General features: G+C 44.1%; 2 protein-coding genes across 6 annotated transcripts; both read right to left on the bottom strand.

Moving 5' to 3' along the window:
• Window positions 1-3,516: 3,516 nt before the first annotated feature.
• dbpb (D site albumin promoter binding protein b) lies at window positions 3,517-10,666 on the bottom strand. The gene is made up of 5 exons (XM_033640776.2): window positions 10,096-10,666; window positions 9,613-9,900; window positions 8,561-8,998; window positions 5,168-5,418; window positions 3,517-4,466 (listed from the first exon to the last, which is right to left on the bottom strand). Exons 2-5 carry the CDS (start codon window positions 9,800-9,802, stop codon window positions 4,251-4,253), a joined length of 1,095 nt encoding a protein of 364 aa, XP_033496667.1. The 5' UTR covers window positions 9,803-9,900; window positions 10,096-10,666; the 3' UTR covers window positions 3,517-4,250.
• A 1,707-nt stretch (window positions 10,667-12,373) lies between these two features.
• Window positions 12,374-24,621, bottom strand: LOC117265939 (uncharacterized). 5 transcript variants are annotated; one of them, XM_033640774.2, is made up of 4 exons: window positions 24,247-24,577; window positions 23,735-23,848; window positions 16,661-19,147; window positions 12,374-16,372 (listed from the first exon to the last, which is right to left on the bottom strand). In XM_033640774.2, exons 3-4 carry the CDS (start codon window positions 18,696-18,698, stop codon window positions 14,001-14,003), a joined length of 4,410 nt encoding a protein of 1,469 aa, XP_033496665.1. In that variant the 5' UTR covers window positions 18,699-19,147; window positions 23,735-23,848; window positions 24,247-24,577; the 3' UTR covers window positions 12,374-14,000. The 5 variants fall into 5 exon arrangements, with proteins under 5 accessions (XP_033496665.1, XP_078027725.1, XP_033496659.1 ...); XM_078171599.1 differs by having other exon boundaries at window positions 12,374-19,147; window positions 23,720-23,848; window positions 24,406-24,621; XM_033640768.2 differs by having other exon boundaries at window positions 12,374-19,147.
• Between the last annotated feature and the right edge of the window lie 304 nt (window positions 24,622-24,925).

Raw genomic sequence — 24,925 nt, 5'->3', positions numbered from 1 at the left:
AGTCCCTCCAGGATGTTGTAATTGGAACAATTAATGCAAATTTAGCCAGTCCCTGTGAATTCTGCACAACCTTGTAATGTTGTCCAATCACCACAGCTTTACCACAAATCTGATCGCTTAAAATCTAATTTTATTGTAGAGCTGCGTGCAGCATCTTGATTAGCTCAGCACCCCTATGATGGGGCTAACTGTTAGCATCATACTGCTGACGTTACCCAACAGTTATTAACAGGTTCAACAACAGAGTCACACCGTTTCAGTGGTGGTGTGAGATTAACAGCTCAGAGCCAGGTGTTAACCACCTCTGCAGGGCTTCTGCCCAAGCAGCAAAGTACAACAAGTAGAGAGGCCTGTGCTAACGAGCCAGGTCAGCAGGAGGAGAGCAGCTGACGGAGACGGTCCTTCAACGTCGCGCCAAACAGCAGCCACATCTTGCTGCTCCAGGGACTGATTGAGAATGCATTTGGTGCATTTACATTCGCACTTTTGGCAGTCTACTTGTGATCTGATCACAGAGGACGCATGTTAAAGGGATAGTGGGGTTGTAAGGGGTACTTATCCATAGACAGTGTATTACCAACAGTCGATGTAAGTTGGCACGCCCCCAGTTTGGAGAAACAAGCTGGAAGCTAAGAAATCTACTACTACCGCTACTTTGGAGGGTTTAGCAGCAAAAGATTTTAGCCACCTAAAAAAAAGTCCCACTTAAAAAACAAAACAAAAAACAAATCAGTTTATGGCCCAGACACACCAAACTGACCCCGAAGAACTAGCAGCGATGAGAGCCCCCTGCTGCATTGTATCTCGCTGTGTCTCAGCCAAAACGTTGCCCACGAACACACCAAATTGACAACCAACAAGCTTGTATGTTCTGCACCTGTGTGAGAGGACATACCCCTCTTTACCAGCAGATGGCGGTCATCTGTAATCCTCATTCAAAATGGGAAACCAGAAGACCATCTTGATGCTAGTTAGCCACTTAGCACATTATTAACATAATCCATTGTTGAAAGAACAAAGGATATTTACTGTGTGCCAGTGAACAATACCAAAAACCATCAGGAAACCTTTCTGCCTTAAGAGCTCACTGGCTGATGGAAAACAATCTTACCTCGTGACAAATTTGTTTCGACCTCACTTCCTCTTGACTTTAGCTCTTTGTTTACTTTCCTCACTTCCACTTCTCTTCTCCTGAAGGGAGATAAACTGCCAGTCAAAGTGATTTTATTCTCTGACAGGCTCCATTGTGCGTATGCTGATTCAGTATGCTGAATTGGTGGAAAAAAGGCCAACTAACAATGACGAGGGCCAACAGTGCAGGACACACCACACCGACGAGGGCGGCAGATGCTCAGCCACGGCCAAACTTTGACCAATGGCCGACTGTTGGCCTGGCGTATCAGGGCCTTCACTTGTATGCTATAGTTTTAATATTTTCATTGCTTTACCTTAATGTCAGACAGTGATTTTTAACGGGAAAATGAAGCTGTCTTATGGCTCTCATAAAAGCCGAACTCCACTGACAAAAACTGTGATTTAACATTGCTAAACACAGGAGCTGCTGGTCTATCCCTGTGTCGAACAGTTACTTTGTTTGTGTTGTTGTATGTGACTTTTGTGTTTAAAATGATTACTTCTGATTCACCAACGACACACAATAACACAAACCAACTGAACGAAGCAGCTGTAGACCAGCGGCTCCTGTATTCAGCAAGCTAAAATTACTGTTTTTCTCAATGCAGTCTGGTGACTGGATGGGGAACTGAAGCAATTAACAGCTTCCCTGCTGAAATGGCTTTCTGACGGAAAGGTAAAGTGTTGAAAATACTCTCAATAAAGCATACTTATTTAATTAATACTGATTTTTTTTCCAGGTGTGACTTTAGGTGGCTCCCTGCAGCAGTAAATTCCTGTATGTCTCCTGCATGTAATACACTTACTATGGATAAGTACCCCATGCAACCCCACTTTAAATGATCTGAACTATCCATTTAATACCAGGTGTAAACAGGGCCACAGCTTAAGAGAAACATTCAGAACTACTATAAATAAATATAATTGTGATGAAACACAGGAGGAGAGCAGAGCAGTAGTGAATGAGAACAATCTTTTATTGGTGTTTTTGGAAAAATCTCGACTACATCCAAATAACCAGCACTGAGTGGGCTGGGCACCATGGACACCACTGATGCAGCAGGGCAGTTGAGGTTCAATTAAGAGTCACAAAGAGATTCATCAACCACATCTGTGAGGATATTAGAGACTAAATCCTGTCGGGAGAGCAAACAATCACTGATTAGAGTGATAGAGGCTGAAATAAACCACCAAGGAGCATATTGATAGTGTGCATAGTCCGTACACTGCTGGGGAACAGAGGTCATCACGAAAGGTAAAGTGAGTCTGCATGAATATCATGTTCAAGTTATTGAGCCACGCTCGGGGGAAATCCGTGAAACTAAGGTGGCGGTAGTGTCCGTCGTAGATGTGTCTGGAGGTCTGAGACAGGATGCGAATAGCAGAGTGAGGGTTTGTTTTTTGTTTCTTTTTCATTTGAAGAGTCTTTCTGAGGAACACTGAAGATGTTTCAAGGTGCAACAGATCATGTTCATCCAAAGAAAGAAAATCATTCAATAATATAGAACAGCAACAACAAGAGGGATAATCATCATAACCATAACAATAATAATAATAGCAGTAATGGTAACTATTCATCATGGTCATTAAGGGGATTAAAAGCACACTCTATCACTAGTCATCCCTCCCCCAGGAACATAACATAGTGTACCATGCCCCGTGTGTAGGTGTTGTGGGTACACAGAGAAGTTTATAGATACAGTAAAAAGTAAAGAGTAATAACAGGAGTAAACAGTAAGGAAGGTGCAGTACTGAGAAAAGCACTAAATAGCAACAAGCTTTGTGGTTCAACGTAGGGAATTTTGGCTTTTATTTTCTCCCAGAAATCTGAGAAATTAACACCATTCCACTCAACGGGGGTTTTTGACCCATCTCCTGGAATACATCAAATACACAAAACAGCATAGGCCTATCCAATATACAACATTTCTCCCCTCCCTCCCGCCCCACAATAATGCTAATTAAAGTGTGTTCATAAAGTAAACTAAAGTAACGATGTGCGTTTTACTGGGAAGATTAATTCAGAATACGTTACAACACTGAGATTCAACTAACTCTATGCACCGCTGGCAGGGTACAAGGGAGACACGGGGACAAAATGTTATTGAGAAGAGTTTGCACATAACTGTGAGGGGATTGGCTGTGTTAAGTGAAAACGGACAGAAATAGAGCGGTTGGATATAGAAACAGAGGGAGAGAAATGTCCCGACGATTCGAAAGAGAGGATCAAGAGGGAGCGGAGTTACCCGGGGCATCACAACAGGCTTTCAGCGGCTGAGGTGAGTAAAAGCACTCGACTGGGAGAGAGGTAAAAGAGATAAAAGTATGGACTAGAGAAAGATGTACCAATCGCGTAAAGTTAAGCTCAAAGTACAGTATGTTGTTGGGGAACTGAAGTGAATTAATAAAGGATGGAGTTCTATTAAAGAAAGAGCGCACAAGACAAGTGTTGACGATAGTGCTGGACTGTTTACATCCCCTTTTGTCTCTCTCTCTTGAGCATGCCCATTCCCAGTGACAGAAACATAACAGGAAGAAAATTAAGTGCTTGAATAAAATCCACGAAAATGTCGAACTATACGATTATAAGATAATTTTTGCTCTCTATATTACAATTGTTACATGCGTCCTCGCCCCCTGCTGCTGCATCCTGACTATAATAATAATCAAGTCGAAAAATACCCATCGATGGCTGACCACCTGTTAAACATCTCCTGACTCATCTATGATAAAAAGATATTCACCGTAGCTTTTCCCCCGTCTCTATGTAGAAAATATACAAAATTATTCTCCAAATTTGCTCTCCCTCTAATTTTTCTTAAGTATTATAAAAATATACAATTCTCCAATAACAAAACTCTTAAAAGTCGCAACCTGTTAAATTATTTCTCTCCGTCTTTCACTTTTAAGAGCTGACACCTCGACAAAACAAGACACCTGAGCTTCAATACACAAACCTTCTCCTTGTCTTATACATTCATCATCATAATCATCATCTTCCTCATCATCATTTTCTTGACCCCATTCTGTCCGTCATGCCACCCTATGAGTCTTTAAATTTAATCCAGCTTAAATTTTCCTCCTCTTCCTGATTTTGTTTTTGCTCCGCGCCTTCATCACTGGTCGGCGAGACGGTTCTCGTATTTACTAAGGATGTTGCGACAGCGGCCCAGTTCCTTTCGGATCTCGGCCACTTCCTGTCGGAGGGCGGCGTTTTCTCTCTCCAGGTAGGCAGCACGCACTGATATTTGGTTCTCCTTGAGACGGCGGGCGTCTCGGGAACGCTTTGCAGCTTCATTGTTTTTATACCTCCTGGTCCAGTACTTCTCATCCTAAGAGAGGACAGACAGAAATAGGACATCGATTATTTACCATCCGATTTGATTCTTTGAGATTAATCACCTCGGTTGATCAGGGAGTTACGGTATTATTAGGCAGAAGAACTTCAATAAAAAAAAATCAATGAATGGTCAGACTTGTTTCTTAAGAAGTGTGTAGTACTCTTGTGCAGCCTAACTCTCATCCTGCTGCTGGTAATGTGGGTGTTTGGCCATGAATGAGCGTGGGACATGTTCCTTTCAGAAGCTTCATCCTCAGAGTTCGGTTAGTACTGAGTTTTTTGATGCTATTTCTGTTTTGTAAATTCAATTTTGCTGCTTTTGTGTTTCCTGCATCTTTAATATTTAATGCTTCCTCTGTGAGACACTTTACTTTATTTTGAAAAGTCCAAAATATTAGCCAAGACCCCTGTATGTGATTTTTTTTTAAAAAGATGTTCAGCTTAGTTACTTCTGCTTTTCTAATATCCATGAATTTAGTAATGTATGCCTTAGAATTAGAGCTTTAAAAAGAGATGCTTCCAGCAATTCACATGATGGTGGATTTGCTGCTTTTCTCTTTGATATATCGATGTACATTAATTTGAGGTTTTGGACTGAACAAAATAAGCAATTCGACTTCCCTCCCAAGGTGCAAATTGACCACCACTGCTCTAAATTCACAGTGAGGACCTCAGTCTCTCTCAGACTCTCACCTTCAAGTCATCGGGCACCAGGATCTTGCGAGCCTTCTTGATCATCGGCTGTGGCTTGAGCTCCTCTTCACTGAAGGAGTGCCTCCTGGGGTCGAAGTTCGGCTGGTTGGACATATCCATGTCTGACGAATCCACATCGAACATCCCGATCACGTCTGGCCCGCTGCCCGTGGGCGTCAGCAGCGGTGGACAGGAGGATGAGGAGGAAGAAGAGGGCGACTCGCAGGAGTCGTTCATACTCGTCTGACTCCCTGAAATCAAAGGGAAGAACAGTCTGGTTAAACAAACGATATCCTGAGACTGATAATACTGTGAATAGAGTAGCTGAATCCACTAAGACAGCAGTACAAACACATGCAGCATTACATCATGGTGACCACCAGGTGGAAGCAGAGAGCTACTTTCACCCTGTTATAAACAACAAACAACATTCAATCGCCCTCGACTGATCCTAAGAACTGGGCATGTTTTTCAATCAGTCTTCAGCGACTGTAAGGGTTTCAGGGCCACTTTAAATTTTAGAAAACATCTTGGGAATATACCCTACAAATTCATATAGTTAGATAATATAATACATGTAGTTTGTAGCACACAGATGAACAGATATAACAGAGCAAATACTGTCAATGAAAAGCTCTGGTTTTTCCCATAACATACTTTTGTGTAGTTTTACCTCTGTCTAAAATATTTTATATCGTATACTGCACACTACTAAATATCACGATGGTTTTAATGTACCTCTCATGCTGCTAAAATCAAAGCCTAACTAATGGTCCTGATGTTCCTGTGGATCCTACAGAGTCTCATGTCCCAGTCGACTGTGGAAACCAGCGCTTTAACAAACTGACACAAAACCACAACCACATGAATTCTATTAATTCCACTTATGCATGATATACTATTATTAATCTGAACCACAAATGCTGGTAGACCAAAGCCAGCATCCAGAGCTAAATACCAATAGAGAAATCTAAATGTGGAAATGTTATGTAACCTTCTACCCCTCCCCTAAAAATCAGTTCCTTTAAGTGGGGCCAGTATAGGGCTATACCTCACCCACCCCCTTTAGGGCCCAATGCACCTCACTCTGACTGACTTTCCTTTGCTGTGGGAGCACAAAACTCCCGTTGACTGTTCCTATGTCTTGCATGAGTGTGTGTTACCCTAAAAATGTATCTGACAATTCCAACTATTAAAAGATAAACTTAAAATTATTGTCACATTATATGACAAAGACAACTTGAGTCAGGCTAGTTATTAACACCACAGTTCTGCAGCCTTACAAATGACCAGAGAATTAAATCAACACCACAAACTTCCCCAAAGCTGATAATTAATGCAGACTTATTATGTGGAAACACGACCCATACTAAAAATGTACAATCTGGCGAAATGGGCAGCACTAACAGGTCGACTGTAGGCTGGAGAGAAAACCTCCCCTACATCTGATTATGAGCTGCTGCCTGTTTAACATGTTATCTGTGGATCTGTAACATCACATGACTCATGGGTGCATAATAGCCAGGTAGTATGAGGGCGTGTTTTCACACCAGGTGTTCCCTCACGTTGTTCCCATGCTCGGCAGTGACAGCAGAAAAAGGAAAGAGTGCTGTCATAGACAGCAAGATGAAGTCAAGCATGTCCCACGATGCATCATCAGCGGCTCTAATGAGACACTGAATCTTTAGGTGTGGATACAGAGTGCCACAGAGGGCTAGAGAATGCTGCACGTTTCCCTCTGCGTGTGACTAAACCAGATTTTAATGATTTATGCTGCTTGAACTCCGACAGCAGGAACTAGTCAGAGCAACCACCTGGTGTAGTGTGTTGTTGGAATGGAAACCTGCACACCCTCAGCCCTCCTCCTGCGGTACAGGATTGCCTCTCCCTGCTTTTTGGGAAGCTATGGAACGCCGCCGTATAAAGTTTATTTGGCGCATTTTGGTCCACGTGCTTCGACCCTGAGAGAACAGTGGGCTTTTTTGCTTTTGAAGAAACTCTCCAATATGTGGCTGCGAGTGTTTCAGCACTTGTACGGCAGCATTCCTGAAGCTGAAGGCCTGAAGCTGTTGTAAAAGCAAACAGTAGCCCTGCTCCCTAAATGCCTAATATAAGCAGAGGTGGTTAGGTGTTGCTCTGTTTAATATTTACGAAGCACACGTTTGAAAAGACAGCTGAAAATTGGGATACAGCTTCTCAAGTTTCAAGCTTTGGGAGAGCTGATGAGAGGTATTCACTCATGTCAGCCACATGATAATATATATAAACTTAATTTCTATTTAATATGTTGTATATGTATAGTAGTGTGTGATATGTTTGTAATTAGAAACTCAAATTCTGTGATCTGTAATCCACTAATGGGGCTTTATCATGCAGTATAAATGCATTATCAGAGTCTGTAAAGATGCACTTTGTCACTTAAATGTCCTGCATCAACATCCCAAACAGTATAATATCCTCCTCTGGATATCAGTATACTTAAATGTCATTCATGTGCGATCAAATGTTCCCGTTTGAAGTCCAGCAGCAGCAGCAGCAGCAGCAGCAGCACAGGGGAAACTCTTCCTGTTGCTCTGCATGTCCCCTCCTTCTGTGGGCTCCTCCCACATGTCTACTGGCCCTGCCTCTAGTTCTCTCACTCCAGTACTCTCAGCCCCGGCACGTGTACTGACGCGTACACATGGCTGTGGCGTGTGAAGTGGGGAGAGATTTAAAGACACGCAACCGCAAACACTCAACACACACTCCCCTCTCTCTCCCTCTCTCTCTCTTAGTACTGCTTTGACCCTGCTGCACATTTATAATGGGCTGGGAAGGAATGCTGATTGTGTTGTACGCTGCAGTACATGGATCACATGCCGAATTAAAACCAAACCTCCCCGTCCATGCTATGAGGTTGACTCATCAAATCTTTCAAATCTTCCACCTTTTTTTTCCCACCACGCTCCCTCGGCCAGCTAAATGAAATTTCAGACTCTGTTTTCTCTCTTTCAAGTTGACTTTGTGTGTGGAGCCATGTGACTGTGTCTGCTGCCTTCAGTGTGACCCCACAGGACAGAAAAATGCTTGGTCACCATGGTATTTGTTATAAACGCAAAGGAGAGTCAAAGTGCTGAGTCACTAGCCTGTGGGAACATTATACACACACACCATATAACCTTGATTAAATCTCAACTATTATTGAATTGTAGGGGCTGCTGGTCTCATATCAGTGGCAGGGGGACAATTTGTCTCTTAAAGCTTGTCAGTTCTGCAAAGTTGGCAGAACCCTCGTCCATGATGTTGCTGTTTTAAGGCTGATATGGACAAACCTTGAAGAATGAACTGCCCTTGATTATTTTTTTTTTGTATTCTCTGGTTCAACTATCCATCTGCTCGTGTCTGTGCACTCACCATGCAAACAGTCACTTCCTCCTCCGATGCTCTGCGGCTGCGCCACCTCCAAACCAATGAGCGACGGGGAAGACGAGGAGGAAGGTGATGAGGATGTGGAGCCAGGTGGAGATGAGGGCGGTAGGCACTGGGAGCTCTGGTTGGGCACGGCCGACTGGGAGCTCTGCGAAGGGATCTGGGCTGAACTGGAGCTGTTGTTGCTGTGCATGCTGCCCATTCCATTTTCAGTCAGAAACTCCTCCAAGTCCATGTACTGAAGCTGGAAGAGGCCCCCGTCTGCAGGCAGGGTGCGATCCCACAAGAGGGGCCCCAAGAACTGGTTGAAACTTCCTCCTCCATTGCTGCAGCCATTACTTCCATTACTGGAGACTGTTCCGCTGCCATTCCTCATGGAGCACACTCCCAAGGAGTCTTCATCAAGGTCCAGCCTCTCTTTGTCTGCCACAGAGGAGAACATAATGAAGATGATGAAGACTTTAAGTGCACAATAAAGTTTTGTCACCACATTTTCTGGCTGCGGATATGTATGCAAAGCTAAATGAGGTGACAGGTGCGCCCATAAAACGCAAAAATCTCCCTTTTATTCTACGTCTCACACACTCACAGATGGACCAGATGGTATAGCTGAATTGCAGCATTAGCACGAGCTGAAACCAATTTGTTGTCATAACTCGTACATAAGCCCCTCGACAAATCTCACAATTGTTGGGAAGCACGTTCTGGAAACTGCAGCTAAACAGAAACGTGCTGTTGCTCATTGTAATCTGGCTCCTAATTTGAAGTCGCAGCAGGGATTATAATCCAGGTGCAAACTCATCAGGGTCATGGGGGAGTCACTGTGAATGTGTGTGATGGTGCATCAGATAAGACAAATGTGATGTTTGTTATATAATAATAGTTTGTATTATATCCTGATGGGTGGACAGAGGGGTATGATTTATTCATGCTCTGTCAGTGCACATATTGAACATAAGGCTGTGTCAGGTGACTGTGCTGTAGGTTCAACACAAACACTTTCAGATTATTTAGTCAAATGAGAGAGTGTTTCTCACCTTTTACATCACATGGGGTTTTTAAACGTTGGTCCCCCTTCATGGGGTGCTGCAGGAGGGATTTGAGCCCCACCATGGAGTTGAGGTGCCCCCCTGTGAGAGAGCCTGCAGGCTGGGTACACGTCCCAAACTGAGGGCTTGCACCGGCTGGGAGGTCGGGGTTCGGAAGCTGGGAGAGCTGCCTGGACATCCTGGACCAGACGGGGTCGTAGAAAGATACTGGGGGCGCTTGAAGAGGCGTGGCAAAGTGACCGGAGAGCCTACCAATAGGACAAGTATGCTGGATGACTGCACGCGCGCGCGCGCGTGTGTGTGTGTGTGAGGAGGGAGGGAGGGAGGAGGGGGGGGGGGGGGAGAAAGAGGGAGATAGTTTTGAGAAGTGTCCATGCAGAATAAAGCAACCATTGTAATGGAATTACAAGTATGAGCATTAATGACGCACATTTATTAGACTTTGACAACTTAAGAAATGTAGTTAGTTACCTTCCGCGTGAGCTTGTGCAGCGTCCCTTTATTTCCTTGCAGAAATATTCACGTCGAAATATTCCATTGCAGTTGAATGCTGGTAAAATTCACTAGATGATTGCTGTCAGAGGAGCAGTGTGGGAGGGACAGTCAGACCATCTGAGGACTGCCCATAATAAAAACGCGAAAAGGCGTTAAAATGACAAACCGCACACTGAGATTACAAAAATAAAAATAAAACTTGTAGGATGATATTCCGAGTTAATCGTCCGGCAATCACAAAAAAGAAGATCCCAAAAACAGTTGCGTCAAAACAAAACAACCGAGGGAAAACAGTGTGTAGAAAAAAGACACAGCGCAGGGAGCAGTGTCTGTGTTGGTCAGATGACAAGTTGTATTGGTGTTGCTCTGCTCTGCTGTCGCGCTCTGCTGTCCGTCGGGGGGAGGAAGAGGAGGAGGAGGAGGAGGAGCGGGTCGTTTCCTCTTTCTCTGTCTGTACTTTTTTTTTCTTCCTCTTGCATCCGGTGGATCCAGTCACGGGCGCACGAGCTTCGGTCTGTGTTTGGGCCGCGCGACGTCCACGTCCGACCGTCCTCTCTGTGTTTCTCTCTCAGCTGGAACGGACATGGGCAGCGGGAGTTACGTCACGCCCCGCGGAACAAACGAGTGAGGCTCGAGAGGGGGCGGGGCCCCGGCTTTAACTGATCTCTCTATTCTGGTTTATTATTTATGAGACACACCTACCCTCGTGCCACACCTCGAGGATAGGCTGTTTGTTTTGTCTGTGGGTACAAACAGTGACTTTTACCCGGGTTATATCTTACAGCAGCAATACCCCTGCAAATAAGTGTTTCAAGTTAGAGACACAAATTAAACTCTCTTTGTACAAATATACATTGACATGACCGGAAACTCTTTTATTATGCTCTGTATTTTTGGTTTCAAACTTTACACGTCTGTGTATAACCGCAGTAACACTCAGGTAGAGAAGCATGGCTTTTCCAGTTCCTTGTAATCCACAGAAAACGTGACTGTGCCGTTTTTTCAGGCGAGAGGAACGCTCCAGCACGTTGCCTCCCGGCGTACAATAGCTGTTCCAGCTCACGTGTGTGAGGCACGCGGAGACGATGCCTGTCCGCTCGCGGCACCGGCTCCGATTGGCTCCGCTGTCTGCTCGCCCCGCCCACGACGCGCGCCCATTGGCTAGAAATAGGTCGACTAAACCCGCCCGCTCGGATTCCCCCCGTGCATGCCACTGCCGCGTGAGACCAGTTCGAAACACAGAAAAGCGCGAGGGGCTGTCTCGTCTACTGTACAGTTGCAGAGCACATGCGAAACACACAGCGCGCCACAGGAGTTCACCGCTTTGTTTTTTTACAGAGTTGGACATGTGGAAGTTGACAGACTTGAGTCAGCTCCATCTATACAGAGCCTATAAGAGTATTTACACTTAAGTATGAATAAAAATAATAAATATAACAGTGCTGTCAGCTGTGTGAAGAGGTCCTAGGCCCCTCCATTTAAAGCCCTGAGACACCCTCTGTTTTTATCTAAAATAAAACTATTCAAATGGAAGTTCTGTCCAGCTGTGGGCCCCTTAGATCCAAACCACCTGGGACCCCACCTAAAACAACAGTGGGCATGATTCATCATATTTTAGATGGATTTTTACCATCAATCTGAATGCAAACACACACGTGTGCCTTTTTAACATATTAATTCAATCATTTAGAGGTCTAGCTGTTAATAAAGCACACATTTGTGGTTGCTGCAACTCATTTAAGCACCAGGCTTTACAGTTTATGATTTTTCTATCATTAAATTATCAATCTGACTGCAAACACACACACGTGACTTTTTAACATATTAAATCATTTAGAGGTCTTACTGTTAATAAATCACACATTTGTGATTGGTTTCACTCATTTAAGCATCAAGTTTAACAGTTTCTGATTTTTCTATCATTAAATTATTTTTATTGGGTTTCAGTAACAATCTGACGTTCTTATAATGTGAATTTACAGCTCACAAAAATGCAAAATGTCATGCATTTAACGTCACCCTTAAACCACCTTCATGTCCCTACAGATTACTGAGCGATACCTGAGCATCCTGTTTACTTTGAGGCATTAATCTTGTAGTAAACAGCAGACAGGCTCATAATTCACACAGTCACACAACACTCAGCCTCTCCAGTCCACCCCCCTATCAGTGCAAAATCCATGTGACTGCCACACTCATCCATACCAGGCCAAGAGTACAGTAAAATGAGTTGCTTACTGCCATCTTGTGGAGCTACGAGTGAGAGGTTTTCCACAGTGTTTATTTCAAGTAATAGTGATAATATAAGTGTCATTTTTTTTTTTTTTAATTATTGAAAAACAATTCATTACCCTGGAGTAATCTGGCCAATAACATTGGTAAACCTACGACCTTTAATGCAATTTATTGGTATATCAACTACATCCTGAAATCCATTTAAATCCACAAAGTGATATGAAATTCACAGAGGACATAAAGCTAATTGTAAAACTTCAATACTGACTTTGGTAACAGTTATAACTTACTGGCGACTAGCAGTTTGTACCATCTTCTGGATATTGCAGTGGGTAACTTTGAATGAGAAACAAAAGGAAAACAAATGATTACACTTAAGGTTTATTCATTGCTGAAATATAATCAACTACTGACTTCTCAGTAAATAATGTGATAGAAATCTACTAAAACTATCATTTTTCTTTAGAAGAAAAAAAAAGCAAGGCTTGACAGGGGTATGAACATTTCATATGTGAATAAAGTGACAAAAATGTACTTTAAACTTATTTTTCTTTAGAAGAAAAAAAAAACAAGGCGTGACAGTAAGAATATGATTGCAACTCAGCAAAAAGTAAAAGGTAGAAGGGGTTAAGTATAAGATTGGCATGGAGACTGATTGGGTTACACACATAAATACATGGAATATTACATTTGTTTCTATCATGATAGGTCCTTGTCTTTAACACACCGTGAAGTACTGTAGAAATAATCACTGCTAAAAAGAGCATACAAATAACATGAGATAAACATGTGTTACAGTCCACTTGTTTAACCTGTTTTTCAATCTCTTGGTATAAAAGCTAGGAATATCTCAAATAAATGAAGTAAGGTGAACATACTACGCAAGGCTTTTTGTAAGTTTCTTCATTTTGGCAGGAGAGGGATCCTTGAAATGCTAATTACCAGCAACTTTGACATTTTTATCTATATGTGATTCAATCACTAGGGAATATAGAGCAACCTTCAAATCAAGTTTAACACTACAAACTTCTGGGGATATACTGAATAAACCATCACATACTGTAGGAGTGATTTCACAACCTCAGCAAAAAACTTGACCAGAGAACAAACATGCACTGACAAACTATCAACAAAGGTCTTTGTCCCCGTGTCCCTACTCCTAATAAATGCACTTTACATTTTTAAAAAAATCCTCAGAGCCTCTAAGTGAACAACAACAAGACAAAGTACACAGCAGAGACGTTTATCATACAGCAAAGAGGTGTAGCAGGGGATTCTAGTTATGGGGGAGAGAGATACATTAGCAGGTCATTTCACCTAAACTTGTCTAGTAACTGCACAGTGTCAGCCAAGCATAGTGTCAATGCACTTAAGGGGTTAATGAACCTATGGAAACAGTCACGTCTTTGAAAACACCTTCCAGTATAATCTGGAAGGGTTTCTGGTGATATTTTATAGGATGCTCTACAGTAGTTGTTAACACACTCATTCTAATAGTCAACAGAGTAGATGTCAACAGAGACATGAGGCAAATTCTCCTAAAAGGCAGAAAAAGCCTTTTCAAGTCCCTTTTTTATTCCTCACCTTCCCATTTTAGAACTGAGATATCCCTCTGGTACGCCACGTTTTTTTAGCTACCAGGATGCTCAGTATCTGTATGGTCCCTGTAGGTATGGCATCTCCCCCTGACCATCTCGGGTCTGTTTCTCTCCTGGTCTCTTTGAAAGCTTCAGCCTGTTGGCGTCTCCTCGCTGCAGTCCTTTAGCCCTGCGGCGGCAGGACACTTTGTGCCTGTAGAGCAGCGTGGCATTCCAGAAGCGAGTGGAGCAGCGCCGGCAGGAGAAAGTCCCTCTGGCACGGTGAGATGCCCGATGGATGAAGGCTGCCAGAGGCCTGTGAGACTGCTTCCCACATACACTGCACCTTAGTCGCTCCTGAGTGGTTGAGGCTTTCTGTGGGTGTTTAACTGCCATATGGATGAGCAGTCCCGCTTTACGGGAAAACACAGAATTGGGGCATATGGGACAGCCAAAACGTTTCACAGGGACTTTGAGAGACGACAGGATCTGCACCTTCATTCCCCCAGTGTTGACAAGCTTATACCCACCACCGCCTGATCCTCCTCCTCGCCTAATTGTCAAACGAAGAGAGCCTTGTTTTTTATTCAACTGCCCTCTTATTGTACAGCTTATCTTTCTCTTCTTTCTGCTTCCATCGAATCTGACTAAATCTTGGGATTCCCACTTATTTTCCCTCCAATCTCTCCTGTTGGACTTTTTTTTTTTCTTCTTGTGTCGTCTCATTTCATCGTGTGTTACCTGGATGCTGCAGTCGAGGTGTTGCTGGGGCTGGGTACCTGACTGATGATGGAGATGATGGTGGGAGGTGTGATGATGAAGATGCAGATGATGATGTTCAGTGGAGGGCAGTTCCGTGAGGGGCTGGAACGGGGCTGTTGTGTGGAGGGTGCGGCTACGGGATCCAGCTGGATATATGTGCTCTCCTTTCACCCCGGCCGGGGAATGCGGGTGCTGGGGGGCCATGATCGTGGAGTTTGGAGGCAGAGGCTGCGAGTAAGCTGGAGCGTTAGAGGCTGAAGATTGGGCTGCTGCATCATAAAAGAGGGGGGAGTAACCAGCTGGTGGTTGCGGAGGTGGCTGTTGGTGGCTATGAGTGACGACGCTAAGACTCTGCCCTCCATGGCCTTCTGTGGAAGGCGCCATCTGTAGCAGGGCGTTGGTGGCAGCCTCGCTCTCTGAGGTTGACTGATTAACATCGCTTCCACCTCTGTTGTCTCCAGACCCGCTGCTGCCTTCTTGCGGGTTAGGCTGTTCAGCGCGGGTCATCCCATGCTGTGACTGCCTGTGTCGAGTGAGGCTGTTGGAGTAAGCAAAAGCTTTCCCACACACCTCACAGCAGAAGAGCTTTTCGCCCCCGCCTTCATGAACCGTCTGGTGATGGGCGGTCAGATGGAAGTGGTGGCGGAAGGACTTCCAACATATAGCACAGGTGTAGAGTCGAGGCGGAGGTGGGGGCTGCGGCTGGGGTGGGGGTGGAGGTTGTGGCTGGGGGTTGGTGTCTTGTGGCTTGACGTCTTGAGGGTAGGAGTAATAGGAGGAGGTGCTTGGTGCTTGGTTCTGGCTCCTGTCTTGGGCCACGCTACATTGAGGGTTTGGGTTAAAGCTGTTGAGGTTCTCCGGAGCTGGTGTTGTGGGCACCTCTTCCATCTCCCCTTTCTGGTGGAGTTTGCTGTGCCTCCTGAGGCTCTGGGAGTAACCAAACTCTTTCCCACAGATGCTGCATTTATAATTCTTTGCCCCGGAGTGGACTGTTTGATGCTTGCTGAGGTGAAAAGCCTCTCTGAAATACTTTCCACAAACAGTGCAGTGATGGGGCTTCTCTCCAGTATGGATGCGGTCGTGCCTGCGCAGGGTCTCGCGACGTGCAAATCCCTTACCGCAGACGCTGCAGAGGTGAGTGCGTGGGAGGCCGCTGGGCCCCATTCTGGGGGTGTATTGCCTACGTTTGGGGGGCTGTCCGCCAGCTGCAGGATCCTTCTTAGCTCTGGGTTTGCGAGGACGTTTTGGTTTGGCAGTAGGATTCTGCGGGTTGCTGCTCATTGCCTCCTGGCTCCCACCACCTCTGAAATTCTTATCCATACCAGATGTAGATGAAGGTGAGCCCAGAGGACCTAAACCAAGACCACCTAGAAGACCTCCTATGATGTCTCCCCTATCATCCCCTCTATTTCCACTGTTATTAGCTGCTGTTATAGCAGAGATTGCATTATTGACAGAGCTAGTGACATCATCCTCTGAGTCATCCAGTAGAGAAGAAAGGGGCAGGTGGGGCTGTTGCTGCGGATGGTGGTGCTGGTTGTGGCTCTGTGAGTGTGGATGCAGTGTTGGAGCCAAGGGTGCCTTTCTCAGAGCTGGGCCCGCCATCCCACTTCCACAGGGGGAGGCACCAGAGTAGCATGGAGATGGATTACCTTGAGAACGATGGTCATCGTGGTAGCCTGTGTAACGATTCCGAGAGTAGTCAGTGGGGTATTTAGCATCTGTTCTGTCCCTGTCATTTGAATTCCCTCCCCTTCCAGACTGAAACAGACCATCACATCCTAAACCTGATTTTGGTTCTCCTTCCCCCACAATGATTACACCATCTTCTTCCTCAGTTTTCCCATAAATAACCCCTCTATTGCTCTGATAAGTTCCCCCTCCTCCATTACCTCCTCCATCCCCTCCCCCGACTCTGTCCTCACCATCAGATCCTGTCTTGCTGCCCCTTTGTTTGGGTCCCCTACCTGGCTTGCCGCAGGTGCCTGAGGCAGCATGGTTGAGTAGAGAGGTGCTCTCACGGAAGGCACGACCACAGGCGGGACATCGGAATGGCTTTTCCTCATGTATCTTCTCATGGCGTGTCAGTGACTCTCTACGATTAAAAGCCCGAGAACAGGTGGAGCAGCCATATGGGCGGGCTGAAGAGTGTAAAACACCATGTTGCAGGAGGTGCCCTTTTTTCTTAAAGCCTTTGCCACAATCGGGGCAATGAAATATTTTGTCTGGGCTAGGACAAGAATTGGTTGAGGACTGGGGCGTTTCTTGAGTCGAATGGGGGAGGCTCGGGTCTGACTGTGTTTTTATGTGAATGGGGTTGGGGCCAGTAGTGGAAGAATTGCTAGTACCTGCTGTGGTTGGCTCATGCATGCGCAAATGCCTGCGAAGGCTTGAAAGGTGAGGGAAGCTTTTGCCACACTCTCCACAGCTATAAAGGGGCTCTGAATCACACTCAGTGTTGTTGGGTTGCATTGAGCTCTGGTTATCAGATTTAGAAAGGTGAGAATCATTAGTAACCAGTACTGAGGCAGCAGTGGAAGAGGGAGCAGAGGAGGAGGAGGAAGAAACTACTGATGAGGATGAGGATGATGAGGCAAGAAGGGAGGATGGGTCTCCACTCAAATTTGACATACCAACCCCACTCCCAATTAAAGCTGGCGGCTGACCATGACTAAGCCCTCCGCCATTACTACTAGTGGTGGGATTACCACTATGGCTGCCATGGCCATGCCCGCTGCTGCTAGTCCTATCGCTTTCAGATTTTCTCTGCGGCAAATACCCAGCCATAGCTTTCTTCCTCCTACTGCTACTGCCACCACCACTACTACTACTGCTCCCACCTCCACTGCTTTCCCCTTTACCGTCATCTTTAGATAAGGATAAATGAAGTGGCAAGGGGAGTGGCAAACCTGCTTCCTGCTGCATCAGAGAAGCTATCTGATTCGATGAGAGTACAGGGATGCCCTGGAAGTCAAAGCCACCCAGTGATGAGGGCTGGGAGCCTGGGTGGAGCGGGTGGTGATGAGAATGAGAGTGAGGATGAGAAAGGGTGTGAGGTGGAAGCTGTTGCTGCTGGGGTGGCTGCTGCGTGGCCTGCTGTGGCTGGGGAGTGGAGTGGCTGTGTGAGTGAGAAGAATGCAAAGCGGGAGGCGGAGCAAGGCTAGTGCTAGGCTCTGCGCCTGTCTGACTTAAACCAATCCCTAAGTGGTTATGGGTTCCCTGTTGAACGAGAAATTGCTCTAAACTAGCGTTAGCAGGCACCCCAGAAAGAAAATACTGATTAGCGGCTAACATGCAACTAAATTGTTGGTGAAGGCTTCGTGCATCAGACTGGGCCCCAACCAACTGGTGTCCCAATGAGCTGACTGCACTGCTGCTAGAGGGGTTATTAGAGGTGGCCACAGATGTTGAAGGGGAAGGAGAGGAAGAGGAGGGACCAGATGATGCCTGGGGGACAGAGAGGCCGGGATGCAGAGGAGGAGGGGGTGGAGGTGCTGATGTTACTAATCCTCCTAATCCCCCAGCACTCCCACTACTGCTACTTCCCCCAGCAAAGTGCTCAAAGCGACCTACACCTGGGTGTAACTGCTCCTGTGCTAGTGCTGCCTCAGACGGGTGGAAAGAGCGCAGGAACTGTGGGTAGCCTGATGAATGGCTTGAGCTGCTGCTGCTCATCTTGCTTGACTTTGAACGAGAGCTCTGAGATGAGGAAGGCTGTTGTTGTAAAGGTGGGGGAGGAGGGGCACTCATCTTGGCAAAAATGGAGGCAGAATCAGAAAAGGCGTTACCTCTTGACCCCTGCAGGGGGCCCAAGCCAAGTCCAGACAGAAGAGCTCCAGAAGACTCAGCCTGCTGCTGCTGCTGCTGCTGGAGTTGATGCTGGTGAAGTTGCACTTGCTGTTGATGCTGAAGTTGTCGATCTAAACCAAGGCCTTTAAACTGGTGGGCCTGATGCCCACTTAACATCTCTATAATGTCCAGATTGTATTTTCCAAATTGGAACATTTCCCACTCACTGGCACATGGGGGTGCAGGGGCCGAACCTCCAGTGCTAGGAGTGGCAACAATAATCCCACCACTGACTGGTGAAAGACAAACTTTACCCTAAGGGTGAGGCTATGCTACTACTTATTCCAGAACTACTTGAATGTCTTATATCTTAAGTTCGTCTCTCCAGATAGTTTACTTCTGGTGCTGCTACTCCCTGGTGATTATCCACTGCCCACACTCTACTTCCAAAATGAGTGGCGTGGCCGGGAAGATGAGTTTATGATCAAAGGGTAAAAATGTCTTTTAGACAGGTAGATGAGTTCCACCTACTTTCAAAATTGCTTAGAATAGTTTTTATTGAGAAGCAGTTCAAATGACGACTTCTTGTTTCCTTTGAGAGTTACTGCGTGGACATTATCCTTCATCTAAGCAAGTTTCCTCATCCGTGTTCAGTCAAGACGTTCCTACAACCGAAAAAACAAAATTCACAAAGAGATGAAAGTCATAGAGAGGAACAGGACTGTAATTTCTAATAAAATTCCACTTACTGTCCCCCTGCTGGTAGGCCTTTAACCTGTAACAAGGTGCCCCTTCCATTAAAGAGGAACTCTGGTATTTTTCAACCTGGGCCCTAATTTCCAGTGTTTTTGTGTCTATGTGACTCATGGGAATGGCCATTTTTGAAATTGGTTCAGTATTGAGAGAGAGAGTGCTGCAGCCAGCAGCAGAAAACAGGGTACAGTATAACCACTCAGGGCAGGTGCACCCCATCAATTTACCTCCATTAAACATGCTTGTTTCTGCCACAGACAGGCTCAGTTTTTTTATGAGTGTCTGAAAACATTATGTAGAGAACCCTTCAGAGAAATGAAACTTTTTTTTATACCCTTCTCTTGTTCTGGTCTGCTTGTGTCCAAGTCTCGGTGAAGGAGAAGTCACATTCTGCAATGTGAGACCTTTTCAATTTGTCGAAATTAACTAAATATTTAGCCTTGACATTAAAAACTTTTGGATAAGACTGAGATATGCTTTTTGTACTCCAACACAACAAACTCTTGCTGGCACTCATCTTTCCAAACCTCATTTTCTATTCCAGTGTTTTCTTCCTGTAACAGGTCCCCTCTTGTGAGATTTCAGAATGAGACTTCTCCTTTTGCAAGACATGGACACAAAACAAACTGGAACAAGAAAAAGGCTGGAAAACATGTTTGGTTTCGCTGTAGGGTCCTTTACATAATGTTTTAGGACACTTACAATAACAACATGAGCCTGTCAGTGACAAAAACAAGCCCTTTCAATGGGCGTAAATTGACGGTTCATACCTACCCCAAGTGATTACATCAAAGCCTGTTTCGCTGCTGCCGGCTGCAGCCCTCTCTCAATACTAGACCAATTTCAAAAATTGTTGTTCCCCTGACTCAGAGACAAAAAGAACGTTTTACTTTAAGGTGAATCTTTATAGATAGAAACCAACTTCTGCACTGTAACATTAGAAAACATAGAGGTTTACCTCTGGTGAAATTATGATTCAGTATTTTATTGGCAAATCACAATACTTGACTGAAGAGAGTATAATGACATTGAAATAAGTAGAATACTTTGACATAAGGTTAAAGGTGCTTTTTTTCTTACCTCTATATTTGATTGATACCACATATTAGTACTTGTAACCCCCCCCCCCCACCACCAAAAAAAATTAAATGCATATTAGTACTTTATAAGAATCCGCAAGAACCCTGTGTGAGCCCTAAAATGTCTGACCTTGACTATATGGACTTGTATCTGTGCAGTTTGTCAATAGAGAGATGATGTCACATTCTTCTCTTGAAGGGGGCGATGTCTGTGCACTTCCCTAAAGTCTGAGACTTAAACGTACGCTAGGCAAGATAGAAAAACATACGTCACTAATTCAAAAGCCAATCATACATCGCACTTAACACAAGCAATATAAATATCTCAGGCAGACGGAATATATCTTTCTGCAAACTTTGAGTAGACTGCTGGCAGACGCTGTGTTACCAGCGCCAGTTACAAGATGCTGACTACACTTACCATTCATATCGGCAAATTACAGACAAATCAGAATGGTAAGTGTAGTCAGTTACAAGATGCTGACTACACTTACCATTCTGATTCATCTGTAATTTGCCGATATGGATGCATAATAGACTCCTCATCTGAGTCTGGTTCTGACTGAGGTTCAAACATGTACGGCTGAATCTCTCTGATGTTTCCTCTAACATTAGCCACCTTGATGCGCACTGCTCTTTTACTGGTCGGATTTTTTTTTTTTTTTTTTTTTTAAGTGGGAATATTAACTATAATAGAGGATTTTTATATTTTTTACTTTAAAACACTTTAATTTTTAGTGATCACTACTTTCTTATTCATGCTGCCACTTACCTCCCAAAGTTTTCTTATTATTCTGAGCCAATTTAGCCCCTCAGTTGAAGTGAGCAAAGTGGCCAACATATAATTCAATGTCTGGTTACTTTTTCTGTTTATTAAAGGTAAAATACAAAATAAATTATTCAGGGTACCTCTCTCCAGGAAATTTCTACTTAAGCCACATAAACATGTTACTTAACATATGCAATCTTTTATATTTTGTAATAACTTACCATGATATGGTTCTGCTGGACTGCAGCACAACCAGAGTTGTTGCATGAATGCCAATTCTTTTTATCATTAGTTTCGTCTTTACAAGGAAGCAAGAGTTACATTACTGTTACTCAACATTCTTACTGTCTTCGCATACAGCTGGTTATGAAAGGTGAGTTAGCAGTAACATAAAGGCAGGCGATTCTTATTTCACAGCACTACTTTGATAGTGACCCAGTTTATGACAACATTATACACTTGACCCATTTAACCCTGCAGCAGTTCTGCTATATCTCACACTGTATTCTGCACAGTATGAATTCAGTGTCTGCGGCTATCTCTGCAAGTAGCCTACCAAATGTTCATTCAACAAGAGGTGCAGACAGAACATAAAAAGGCACAGTAGTGTTGCATGAAAAACCACATTAGACAGCAGATGCCTCGCTTTTGGTTAAATGCAGGTGTGTACATAACTGATTATTTGTATTTTACCCGCTCTACTTACACTAGTGGCGTCCCTGTTACATTTAACCATCTGTGCTGTCACAATTCTGCAAATCATGACTTGGAATTATTACCACAAGAAAGTTGACAGTTTTTCGGTCTACATTTAGTGCTAAAACAAAACCATGCTCTTGCCCAATACTCACCGTACTTTCACCATTGAGTTTTTTAATTTCTGTTTTAGTTTCTTTATGAGCAGACAGTCACAAAGGCGTGCAGCTATTAATTAGTTTAAAAGTATATTATGCAGGATTGCTGGTTACGGTGTGTAAACACACGCGCCAGCCGAGTGAAAGTAAAAGGCGATATCAGGATTACTCTTGTTTGGTGTTTAGCCACGCTTTATTTGCATGTTTTGGCGCTATGTCTCTTTGATGTGTGCTGCTTACGGTCTTTTTATAAAGCCCCAACTTCACCTGAGTGCTGTGGAGTTACACGCCCTTAACCATCCCAAAAACAGGTAGAAGGTAGATTCACTGCAGAAAAATACACGCCACATACTTCTGGTGGGTTATAAGTGATGACTGAGAGGGATTATTTCTGTCTATACATTGTTCTTTTTTAAGCAAAATCCTGCATAGTATACCTTTAAACAAACGTTGGTTTCATTTTTATCATAAAATCAGTCAATATAATGTCAAATATGGGATTGGTTTTTAATCATAAATGTTCTCAAATTAATATTAGTGGTGTTCAATCAACCGAGCGGGCATGGTGGGGGTAATTACACAGTATCAGATGCTGTGTAGCACCTTAAAGTAGGTCATGAGGACAGGATGCCTGTAGATATCAAGTTGCATCTGTTCAAAGTGCACATTCTCCATGTTGATCAGAATTTATCATGTGTATTGATTCATTTTTATAAATATCTTAACTACACTAAACTGCCCTTGTTTAACCTGCAGTCACTATGAGCAGTGGCGTTAAAGTGGATTACCGTAAAGCCTCAATTAAAAGCCGAGTCTCAATTAAACTCCCAGTCCCTTTTACTCACCCGGTGTGGCTACACATTTTGACAGAAAAAGGCCTGTCACAATAATAGTCTTTTAATAGAAGTTCTTTCGATGTAAATAAACTCTGGTTGTCGGCTACCTTAAATCATGTGTCCGTGCTTGGTTACCCTGTAAGTTATTCACATTCCTTTGGTCCATAAGGGTCTTCAAATTGAAAGAATCAAAAGGGTTTTTCATAAAAAAATAATCCAAGTTGTGAGGATTATTCTAACATGATAAATAATAATAGATTTTATTATAGGCGTCTTTCAGAACACTCAAGGACACCTTACAAGACAGTAAAAAACAAGAAGCAATGTATCCACAGATCATACAATCAAACAATTCAGTGATATACAATAAAAGTTAATAAAATCACTAGACCAAAATCATAAATATAAATATTAGGATATCAAAGTGGTGCTCCGTCTGTATGCTGGGTGCTGTAATCCTAAAGTGCCGTAACTCACTCTCTTTGTGATGTGCTGTCTGTTGGAGCTAGATCACATTAATGATTCATAATTGATATATTATCTGAAGCCTTCTGGTTGAACAGTTTGATTGTGTTTCCTGATCTTTGCTGAGCAACAGTTTTGTGTGAAAGGAATTTAAGGCCTGTCCCAAACATAGACACACTGATTTCAGTGATTTAAGCGAATAATAGCCCAGGTTATTAATTGAAGTTTTACAATATGTCTAATCTTGCTCCAGCTACCACCACCAACATGATAAACCAATGCAATTTAAATATATGAATGCACTTAGATGCACTTTGCATGATCAAAAAATGGAGAATACAGAGTGTAACCGTTGCGTTGTGCATTAGCCTTTAACTACACAGAGGTAAGTTGTTGTTTGATTTAATAACTATACTTGTGGAGAGGCTCAAAGTGCCCAGGGTACAGCAGAAACACTCACTTTGCATCTCGTTGTGCTCACCTCGTTATATCTTACCGTTTCCTCTAATCGATGCGATGAACCTAGCGGGGATTGAGCTCCCCTGGAAGATGAGGGAGATAATCTATCGTATAGTTGTCTGCCTCTCATTTTAGTGTAACATCACCAATCCTGTGAAGAAAGGGCAGAAATGCTAAAATTACCATCAGCACCACACCACCCGCTGCACAATGTAAACATTAGCAGTATCTTACAGGCGCAAGTAATAACGGATGCACTTGAGGAGGCATCCTGTAATAGTATTGGCTCACATTTGGAAGTAAAAAAAGGAAAACATTGGACGCGCTTGCATGCGAAACTTCACGGTTCTCCTTAGCATCATATTTTACACTGGCTCAGCGTGTTTAGCCATTTGGTGCCACACGCAATCTAGAAACCCACCTAACCGCTACAGCTAACGTTAGCCATCTTTGCACAGCGCATTATTAAAAGCATGCCGACTACCGTTAACAACACGATGCTAGCGTTAGCATATACATAAGCGTAACCTATGTTCGGCAAATGTTTACCTACGCATCCAGTTGCAGAGCACAGTTGCAGATGGATGAGGCCTGTCACGCCTTCTTCTAACCGCCTAGCTAGCTATCGTCCGCTTCCATTTCTGCGTGCTGTTTTCCAGTCGTTAGCCAGAGCCATTTTCACTGATGCTGAGCTGGGTCAACACTTACACGGTTCCCACAAGAAATCAACGCCGACGGATACCGCAGCCGCCTCCTCGCCATTTGGTTACGACCGTTTGTGCCGTCGGGGAGCTTTTGCTCAAGATTTCGACGGCCCCGGGAAAAATTTTGATGGTCGTTGATAATATTTTTGGGCAAAAGTGAGTGACGTGTGCTCCCTTAACATCGGTCCTTTCCGGCCCTTGTAATATTTCCGGGTAGCACGAGCGGGGCTCACGGGCGGCTGTGTAGGGCTCACAGCGGATTCACTGTTTGCTGAAAGGTTAATCCTCTTTCATAAACGATACACATTCATAAGATTAGTCCTCTGTCCACCTCCACAGACCTCTCTCCGAACATATCAAAAGTGGCCCAGTCTCACAGGGAGGATGAGGACTTTTCCCCGGGCTGCATAACGGCTGATACCTTATAGGCCTATTGTACCCGAGGAATATCTATTACCAGAGTAAAAGCAGTAATACTGCAGTTAAGAAATACTCAGTTACAACTTAAAGTCCTGCATTCCAAA

The sequence above is a fragment of the Epinephelus lanceolatus genome, chromosome 10, assembly GCF_041903045.1.
Source record: "Epinephelus lanceolatus isolate andai-2023 chromosome 10, ASM4190304v1, whole genome shotgun sequence".
Lineage (NCBI taxonomy): Eukaryota > Metazoa > Chordata > Actinopteri > Perciformes > Serranidae > Epinephelus > Epinephelus lanceolatus.
This window is presented reverse-complemented; position numbering and strand designations above follow the sequence as displayed.